Source organism: Mustela erminea, chromosome 8 (genome assembly GCF_009829155.1).
Source record: "Mustela erminea isolate mMusErm1 chromosome 8, mMusErm1.Pri, whole genome shotgun sequence".
In the NCBI taxonomy this organism is placed as follows: domain Eukaryota; kingdom Metazoa; phylum Chordata; class Mammalia; order Carnivora; family Mustelidae; genus Mustela; species Mustela erminea.
This window is the reverse complement of record NC_045621.1, coordinates 28,148,440-28,158,184: the sequence shown is the minus strand read 5'-3', so window position 1 is coordinate 28,158,184 and position 9,745 is coordinate 28,148,440. Positions and strand designations below refer to the sequence as shown.

The window sequence follows — 9,745 nt, the reverse complement described above, 5'->3', positions numbered from 1 at the left end:
ACTGCCCAGAATAAACCTGGCACGTGGAAGGGACCCACTATTTGATGAGCTGAGTGTCAGGTTGAATGGAGACACCTTATGCTTGAGAGCTGTCGCTGTCCAATATGGCAGCCACTGGCCATGTGTGGCCAAATTGAAATTAAAGTAAGACTCCAGTTCCCCAGTCATATGAACCATATCTCCAGCACTCAGTGGCCACATATGACTAGTGGCTACCATATTGGATGTGGCAGGTACAGACCATTTTCATCACTTCGGGAAGATCTGTGGCCCCCCGCTGCTCTAGACCGTAATCACACATGGCACTTTCCTACTTTTATTCTTTACTCAGGTCATTTTCTCTGCCTGGAGTGCGTTAACTGATCCTTAATAGAAATCCTACCCATGTAGAATTTGGGAACGTGAAACAGAAGCCTTAAGATCAATTCAACAATTACACCTCTCAGAACGTATCCTTTGGTAAATAATGATCCGTGTGAAGATTTTGCTAGAGAAATGTTCAATGCAGCACTGTCTATAGTAGCCAAACCCCCGCCCCTACAGCAAAACAAAGACAAAAAGCAGGCAGTGGGGAGAGATTGGTTAAATTATGGTAGAGCCTTTGGAGCACCAGGGTGGCTCAGTCAGTTAAACCATAGGCTGTTGATTTCAGCTCAGGTCATGATCTCAGGGTCCTGGGATGGAGTCCCACATTGGGCTTTGTATTCAGTGTGGAATCTGCTTGAGGATTCTCTCTCTACCTCTCCCTCTGCTCCTTCCCCCTTCTTGTTCTCTCTCTCTCTCTCTCAAAATGGATTTTAAAAACCTTTAAAAAAATTATGGTAGAGCCATCAAAAACAGAAGACTGTATAATGTCATGGAACTCTTTCAAAATACACTGCTAAACAAAAGAAAGCCAGTTATAATGCAGGAAAAAAGTTACAAAACATGAAGAAATTGGGACCAGAAGTTTCCAGCCTTATCTGTAAAGTTTGAAACTTTTAAAGAATATAATTAAGTATGTAATTATCAGTCAGTGAGCATGTATTACTGTATGATTTCATTTTTGTTCAAAAAAAAAAAAAAAGTCCCTTGGAGTTTTGAAGACCAGATTAAACATTCTATGTAGAAGTGCTTGACATGGGGGCACCAGGGTGGCTAAGTCTTTAAGTGTCTGCCGTCAGCTCAGGTCGTGATCCCAGAGTCCTAGGATTGAGTCCCATATGGGGCTCCCTGCTCAGCGGGAAACCTGCTTCTTCCTCTGTCTGCTGCTCCCCCTGCTTGTGCTTGTTCTCTCTCTCTCTCTGGCAAATAAATAAAATCTTTAAAGTCAGACAGTCTTTATTTAATTTTTTTTAAGCAAAGTAATCTTTGCTTTGCTTATTTATTTATTTAAAGACTTTATTTATTTATTTGACAGAGAGAGAGATCACAAGTAGGCAAAAAGAGAAGGGGAAATAGGCTCCCTGCTGAGCAGAGAGCCCCATGGGAGGCTCAATCCCAGGACCCTGGGATCACGACCTGAGCCGAAGGCAGAGGCTTAACCCACTGAGCCACCCAGGCACCCCTAAAGTCAAACTGTCTTTAGAAAAAGGAATTTTAAGAACATTCTGAACACAAAGCTAATATAACATTGTATCGCAACTATACTTCAATAATAAAAAATGGTAATGTTAAGACAGTAAACAAACTACTTCACAGAGTAAATGCTGAACGAACATGGGCCACTTTTATGCATCAGAAAAAAAGAGTAAAGAGCATATTTGCCAAATGTTAAGAGAAGCTGCCTCTAGGCTGAGAAACTGGGGTGAATTCACTTTCTTCTTTTGGTTTAGTACCCTTTTCTCAGTTTCCTCTAATGAACATGCATTCCTTTTGAGACAAGGGATGAGGACAAAGAAAGTATTTAAGAAAAATTATTTAAGGCTCAATTCAAGTGGTAGTTCATGAAGCCTTGTTGCCCCGAGACTGGAGTCATGGCTGCCCTCATCGCAGGGCAAAGGTTGGGGGGGTCGGGGAAGTGGGGGGGTTCCCTCAGCTGGAAGAGGCAGGCCCATGAGTGGGTAAGTGGGGGGATGCGGCCTGCATGCCCGTTACCAGCTGTCCCGGAGAAGCTTGCCTGATATTTGCAGATGAGCCGTGGCCAGCCCTGGGCAGAAAAAAGCCATTGGCCAGACTGGAGCCGATGATTCCCTGCCTATCCTTTTTTCTCAGGGAGTCGGTAACTGGGGACCCTGCACGCAGCTTAGGGGTTCCTGTCAGTGGAAAAGAAGGTGGAGTGTGAGAGCTGGCGGCCCACATGTCTTGGGAGGCTTCAGAGGTGATGAGCGAGGCCCATGGTGGTCCGGATCCCCCACCAGCCCCTGCTCTTTTTCTGGGGGGTGGGAGCGGGAAGAAGGGTAATTTGGTTTATGCTTCGGGGCACCAAGAAGCCCTGCCCCTTTATCCCTACAAACCTAAGGACTAAGAGTGTGGCATCTAACGTTAGCATCCAACGTCCGGGTTTGACTCCCGCTTCCTCGTACTAATTCTGTTAAGGTTAAGTAACTCAACCTTCCCGCGCCTCTCTTTTCTTACCCGTGAAATAGGAGTATTGATTATAGCATCTTGGAAGAAGCGTGAAATTCGCTGGATAAACTCTGCTCACAGTTCCTCTTTTTAGCCAAGACACAAGACTCTGGCCAGGGAAGGTTCCCGCGCCCACAGCGGAACTGCGGGGATAGGGCCAATTTATTCCGCCCCCCCCCAAAAAAAACCCGCAGCTCGCAAGGCGCGCCTCTGGGGTGAGTCCCTCCGGTTCCCCGCTGCGTCCCCGGCGACCGCCCGACTTCCTGCAGGTCCCCGCCCGCCGCGCCCCGCCTAGTGGAAGAGGTCCCGGGGGTCCAGCGAGCGGAAAGGGCTGGGCCGGTGGGAGGAGCGCAAGGCGGGGGTCGGGGGGTGGCGCTTCGCGAAGGGGCCGAAGTACTCCGCGGCGAAGGTGACCACGTCTTCGGGCTGGCGCAGCAACAGGAAGAGCAGGAAGTCTGAGATGAGCGCCTGGGCCTCGGGGTGCTGTCGCAGATAGCTGCTGTGGCTGAGACGGAGCTCCTCCTGGCGGGGACCGAGCCTGAGCGGGGCCCGGGACCCCGCGCCCCGGGAGCACCCTTCCGCCGCCCCCTTCGCCCCAAGGAGGGCCCTCCAACCGTCCAGGTGTGCCTCTCAAGCAGGCACAAAGAGGCATCGGTAATGGTGGAATTCATGCGCAGGGGGGAATGGGGACCCCAGGCTGGCTGCAGCCTCTCCTCACCTTCCGGTCCACGAACCTCGAGTAGAGCTCCATATCCTCCTCCCACACCAGGGGCTTCTTCTCAAATACGGGGCGAGTCTCAATCTCATCTGGGTGCGGAGGGAGGAAGGCGGCACTCTCTCACGCCAGAACCTTCCCCAGATACAGGGGGATGCCCAAGAATACTCAAATTGCAGTCCCAGGTTCTGCTCAGATGGCCAGAGTTGCTGGAAGGGGGTCCTTGCAAAGTGATCCTCCCCTAATTGCCTTGGAGTCAGAGGCTGGAGGGCAAAACTTCCCCGTCTCCACTCAGTCCAGCCTCTGCACCCCGGAAGGTCCCTGTTTTCCCCACCTCTCCTTCGTGAAGTCTTCACCAGCCTGCGGCTTCACTCACCCTTCTCCCTCAAGATAGGCATCTGGGTGACCAGGCAGTACCCCGGGGAACCCACCTGGATTCTCTTGGCCAGGTGCCTGGAATACAACGCAGGTGTGAGAGTGGGAGTCTTCCTACACCAGCCCACCCCTCTGACCGCGGTCCTGGGGGCCTTCCTTTGCTGCTGCTTCCCCAACACCACTTATCTCTGAGTTCTAGGGTCATGTTCATTCCTAGGTCCCCAGATAACGGCACCGCATTTCAAACTGGGTCTTGTCTGTGCGCTTGGAGATGTGTGCTGGTGTGCACTAAAACACTCACGATGGGTGGCTCAGTGGGTTAAGCCTCTCTGCCTTGGGCTCAGGTCATGATCTCAGGGTTCTGGGATGGAGCCCCGCATCAGGCTCTCTGCTCAGCAGGGAGCCTGCTTCCCCCTCTCACTCTGTCTGCCTCTCTGCCTACTTACGATCTCTGTCTGTCAAATAAATAAAATCTTAAAAGAAAAAACCTCACGAGCCTCCTGCTTTGTGACCCCCCCAAATCGAAACAACATGCTAAGTTATCAAATAAGGAAAGCCAACGATGTTCTGATTATTTGTTTTCCCTATATAATTATTCTATCAATACCTCTTTGGAAATTTCAAGAAACAAATTCTTCCCCCACCTCCCTCCCCAATTTTCTAACGATTTCACTCCTGTGCTGGGCTAGTGACAGCTTGACAATGTGCCGGGATGTCCCCCTCTCCCCCCAATGCACATTGATTCTACCCAGTGTCCTTGTTCAGACCCTGGTGCTTTTTGGTATTATACCCAGCGGTGGCAGCTGCTTTAGCTACCATGCCTTAGGCTTTGTGAGGTTAGTATTGACTTTCTCAGCCATTCAGGCAGGGCTCCTTGGTGAGGTTTGGACGTGACTGCATCAGGGAAAGCGTGCCCATTGGGCACGAATTGGACATGGTACGAATAAGGAGAAAATGTGTGAATGATGTGGAAAAGAATGAATGATGTGGATAAAGCAGAGGGGCGCTCCTCCTGGTCGTGTCCCCAGAGTCAGTAGTCTTCCTTGGCCTCATGCCCGCCCCCAGGATCCAGCTCCCAGGCTTGTGCTCCACACTGCCCCCTAGCCCCCACTGTCAGTAGCTCACCCATCCGACAGCAGATAGAACTGGCAGGAATTGGGGATGCCTTTCACTGAGTGGACCGTCTGCTCCACGATGAACACCTCTACCTGCTGGCGGTCCACCTGGATCTTCTGGAAGCCCAGGTCTTGCTGGAAGCAGCCAAGATAAGAGGGAGGGAGGTGATGTGGATGCCCACCAGCATCTCCCCCAAATCTCACCCTGGCGCTTTTCTCCACCTTACTGCTTCGTTCCTTGTTTATCAGTGACAAACAACCCTTGGCTGTCCAGGCCTTCAGCCACCACAGGATTTGAATCGCACCCCCAAGTTAAGTGCGCGTCCCCTTGTAGAAGGCCAGTTCCATGCTGCACTCGCCCCACCCTCCCCTCCTCATCTTGATGACCAAGTTCTCCTGGTTGGCAGATTCAGTTACGGGATGAGGTCATCCAACAGGTGTGAGCCTGAGGAGGTGGGGGCGGGGAGCATGGGGAGGCTCTTTGAGGGCGGGGTCCGCGATGCTCTGAGAAGGGGGCTAGATTGAGATCTGTGGCCCCTGCTGCTGCCCGCAGTCCTCCCTGTTGTCGTTACAATTTAAAACGCTGGGAGCAGCTGCGGACAGGGGGCCGAAAGGAGCTAATGCAGGAACTGTGTTTCAGAGAAGGTGGGGGAAGTGACATGGGCCTGTTTGTCATGTTTGCGATAGAAAAGACTGGAATGTCATTTACAAAGTTGGTCAAATCAGCCCTCAAAATGTGTGCTTAGAAGCATAGCTTTAAAATTGCACATGGCAGAAAGCCCTAGGTTTGCTGATCACGAAGTTTTAGCCACAAGAAAAGAAAATGAAAAAAAAAAAGGAACCCTTCAGGTCTGAGACATAATAAAAATGCAGTTGGAAAAGGTGCATTTCCTGATGTTAAAAAAATACTTCTTTTAAAAGCAGCCCTCCGCTATGTTTATTTTTCCTGGACTGACTTCTGGGCAAGAAGCATTGCTTCTCAACTGCTCCCCGCTTTGGTTCCTCTTTATCATACCACCTGCCCCTACGTGATCTTTGAACACATGAAGACTTGCTTTCTCTTGCCCTTGGAAGTCCCACCGGCAGGGCCCCAGCCCACCAGCTCTTCCACACCTGAAACTGTCTTTTCCCCTGCTTCAGCGACCTCTGTGCCCCTCCTGGCTTTCGCCAAGGCCAAGTCCCCCACCCAGGGAGACCCCTCACGTAAGTGGAGTAGCAGAGTTTGCCCTCCGTGTCCAAGGCCAGGAAACGGGCGTTGCTGGGCACCGTCTGCCGCCAGGCCATCACCCTCAGCAACACCAGGTTGGCAGCCTCGGAGATGAAGCCCATGGTTGAGCTCCCTGGGATAAAAGTCACTTCGGTCTTGACTTCCTGTTCAGGAAAAGTCTGGGTCAGGGACTTCCATCTGGGAAGGGGTGGGGAGGACAGGAAAGCCAGGTATTGGGCTCATATAGGGTCCTTGCTGAGTCTCCACGCCCGGCTCCCGTCCTAACACAATCTGGCCCCTGCTCTTGGCTTCGAAGAGGATGTGGAAAACAGCCCCTACCTGTCTCTCGCCCTTACCTCCCCCTCCTTGACACTTCTGGTCATGGTCAGCTGGTCATCCTGCTTCACCAAAGTCATCTTCCTCTCCATGGGGAGGACACGGAACTAAGGGCCAGAGCAGGGAGGGGAGAAGCAGGAGCTGGCCTGGGTCCCGAGTGAACATGAACAGCACCCCCACAGGTCGCCTTGCCCCGTTCTCCTTTAGAAATGAGAAAACTGAGGGAAATTTGGATAGAAATATCTTTGTAGTGAAGTTCAAGACCAGAAGGCATATGATGGTGTAATAGAAAGTTAAGAAGCAAATGCCCTTCAGAACACGGGTTTTAAAAGAAGGGAATGGTTTCTGTGGGAAACTTCTTAGGCACAAGTGCTTTCCAGCATGTAAAACTGGTCCTGTTCCAGAATTTAATGAAGTGGCTGCGGCTGGGTGTGGGAGGCACAGAGCAGGAGAATTTGGAGGTGAGGGGGTGAAGGGCCCTTAGAAAAGGCCAGGCTCTGGGAAAGGCTGGCCCGAATGGTCCTCAGGGAGGTACTGGGCTCTTGGCCTGGGGAGCCCCCGGGTGGACTGGACTCAGGGTTCGTGTATTAGAAGGTCACGAGACACAACCTGTTGCCCCGGATGGATTGGCTTCCAAGTGTGATGGGGATTACAGGGTAACTTGGAGAGAGCTGGGGGTGACATCCCCCTGAGTCCCCCCATTCTTCTCCCCCGCCCTCCCAGGGTCTCCATTCTTTCTCCCTGGTTTGGGGTCTAGGCTTGGGGCCCCAGGGGGTACCTTGATGAACTCTTGACTATGTTGCTCCATGACATGCAGTGTCCATGAGAGGTAGCCTGGAGCAGGAGGGGAAGGCTGCCGTCACTACGACCTCATCGCAGGTGACAGGCCGGGAGACAGCAGGGCGGAAGGGTGGGGGCCCAGGCTGGAGGATGCAGGGGGACTGTGACTGCAGGGAAACTAAGAGGCGCTCTTGTCCTAAGTCTGCAGTTGTGATTAACGTCCCTGTCACCCCCACCTCCTACACACCCTCCTTGCTGCCTTCTGGTCCCAAGGTGAAGTCCAGGGTGGGTCCTGAGTGAAGATCCTAGGAATGGGGGTGGAGGGGGAGGGAGGAAGGACGGAGGTGAAGCCTCAGGCAGCAACAAGTCTACCCAGGAGGGAGTTTCCGCAGAGTATCTTGTCCATGAAGCCACGGCTAAAGGCGTGCACGAAGAGGCAGTGTGACATCACTCCAAATTCATCTTTGTTTTGCCGTCTCTGCACCTCAATGGTCAGCTCTCCCTGAGGCTCCCCCGTGTCCGAGACCATGGCCAGAGTCTCAGAGAACAGCAGCATCTGCAGCTCCTCCTGCTCTGGGGGCGTGGGGGTTCCCATGGGCACAGATAAAGCCCCAGCTCCTGGGTCTCAACTCTCAGACCACCCCCCACCCCCGCCCTGGCAGGGCCCCACCATCTCCACCCACCCCTTCCTCATCTCCTGGGTCCCAGGCAGCTCCTGCCTTCCCTCCGTTAGCCCGTACAACAGACAGCAGGTGAAGACCCTGCCACCACCCCGAGTCCCCAGGTCCTTGGGGGTCTTCTCTTGACAATTATCAACAAATAGGGGCACCTGGTGGCTCAGTGGGTTAAGCCTCTGCCTTTGGCTCAGGTCATAATCTCGGGATCCTGGGATGGAGCCCCATGTCGGGCTCTCTGCTCAGCGGGAGTCTGCTTTTCCCTCTCCTTCTGTGCTCTCTCTCTCAAATAAATAAATAAATCTTTTATTTTATTTATTTTTTTAAAAGACTTATTTATTTATTATTTTAGAGAAAGAGAGGGAGAAAGCCTGAGCCCAGGAGCTGGGTGAGGAGGGGCAGAGGGAGAGGGAGAGAGAGAATCTCAAGCAAACTCCCTGGCTGAGCAGGGAGCCTGACATGGGGCTCGATCTCAGGACTCTGAGATCATAACCTGAGCTGAAAGCAAGAGTCAGAGGTTTAACTGACTGAACCACCTAGGTGCTCCAAATAAACAAATCTTTACAAACAATTATTGGGGCACCTGGGTGGCTCAGTCAGTTAAGCAGCTGCCTTCAGCTCAGGTCATGATCCCAGGGTCCTGGGATGGAGCCCATGTAAGGCTCCCTGCTCAGTGGGGAGTCTGCTTCCCCCTCTCCCCACTGCTCATGCTCTCTCTCTCTCTCTCTAATAAATAAATAAAATCTTAAAAACACACACACACAAAAAAATTAAAACAAAAAATTTTCTGTGTTTAAAAAAAAAAATCAATAACCCTTGAACCCTTTCTGAGTCCCAGGGGAATCAAGGCTGAGAGAGACAGTGCCAGGTCTGGGCCTTCTCTCTTCCCTCCTCTCCACATCTGTGCCCCCACCGCCCCCACTGTCCAGGCTTACCGAGGGTGCTGAGGAAGTGGATGGCTTCAGCATTGGCCTTTGGGGCTGGCAGACTCTCTTCAGCTGAGGGCTGGTGGTCCTTGGCTTTGGGCACTAGGGAAGGAGGAGAGGCTGAGGTGGCAATCTTGGGGAGAGGGACAGGGATGGGACACGAGTCCCCAAAGCAAAATCCCCAAGGCCACCTCAAGGAGGATGGTGGGGGAGAAGAGGAGAAGATGCTTCTTCAATTTCTAGTGCCAACAGCCCCCTTCCCACCTGTGGATTGAAGTTTAGAGGACATGCTGCCTTCTGCTACCCAGGCTGCGTCCAGCTGTCTCCACGGCAACCGGAAGCCAGCTACCGCCTCTTAAAGGGCCATCAACACATCTTACAAAACACCCAGACCTGGACACAATGGTAGGAACTGTGGGCTTTGTAACTCAGGCGATGCCTGAAGCATTGTCCTGCAGAGGGAACATTTGACATAGCAGAGGGATGACATGGGTCATTAGAATCACCTTAGGGAGTGCCTGGCTGGCTCAGCTGGAGGAGCATGTGACTCTTGATCTCGGGTTCATGAGTTCTATCCCCATGTTGGGTGTAGAGATTACTAAAAAATAATAATAACAGTAAACATAAAAAAAAAAAGAATGACCTTGGAAGCTGTGGCCCTGAGTCAGACATGACCTCACATGCGTAGACCCCCCTTAGATGCCCCGTGAATAGTGCCCTATGTGAGAATGATGGTGATAACAATGACAGTCACAGCAAACCCTTAAGCTATGCTTACTGTAGACCTGGCACTGTTCTGGAGGGCTGGACACAGGTGATCTCATTCAATATTCAGACCAACCCTCTGAGCAGGTCCTTTTTCCCCCTGCACTTTATGGCTGAGAAACCTGAGGCACTGAGAGGTTAAATGTCTTCCCAAGGTCACAGGGCTGATAGAGTTGATCCTCGCGCGGCATGGGTTTGAGCTCCCTGGGTCCACTTATAGGCAGATGTTTTTCAGTAAATATGGTACAGTAATGTAAATATATTTTCTCTTCCTAATGTTTTCTTTTTCCTTCTTCTTAAGGATT

General features: G+C 51.9%; 1 protein-coding gene across 2 annotated transcripts; it reads right to left on the bottom strand.

Moving 5' to 3' along the window:
- Positions 1–2,655: 2,655 nt before the first annotated feature.
- Positions 2,656–9,228, bottom strand: CATIP (ciliogenesis associated TTC17 interacting protein). 2 transcript variants are annotated; one of them, XM_032354783.1, is made up of 10 exons: positions 8,940–9,228; positions 8,685–8,777; positions 7,448–7,648; positions 7,074–7,129; positions 6,316–6,402; positions 5,956–6,123; positions 4,763–4,887; positions 3,639–3,715; positions 3,266–3,354; positions 2,656–3,069 (listed from the first exon to the last, which is right to left on the bottom strand). In XM_032354783.1, exons 1-10 carry the CDS (start codon positions 8,962–8,964, stop codon positions 2,839–2,841), a joined length of 1,152 nt encoding a protein of 383 aa, XP_032210674.1. In that variant the 5' UTR covers positions 8,965–9,228; the 3' UTR covers positions 2,656–2,838. The 2 variants fall into 2 exon arrangements, with proteins under 2 accessions (XP_032210674.1, XP_032210675.1); XM_032354784.1 differs by lacking the exon at positions 7,448–7,648.
- Between the last annotated feature and the right edge of the window lie 517 nt (positions 9,229–9,745).

Bases quoted from the DNA above. Each gene is read 5' to 3' on its own strand.
- CATIP (XM_032354783.1), bottom strand. From the start codon at position 8,964: ATGTCCTCTAAACTTCAATCCACAG. The intron at 8,778-8,939 runs GTGGGAAGGGGG...CTCCTTCCCTAG, and splicing joins CTCTAAACTTCAATCCACAG to TGCCCAAAGCCAAGGACCAC. The intron at 3,355-3,638 runs GTGAGTGAAGCC...CTCCGCACCCAG, and splicing joins GCCTATCTTGAGGGAGAAGG to ATGAGATTGAGACTCGCCCC.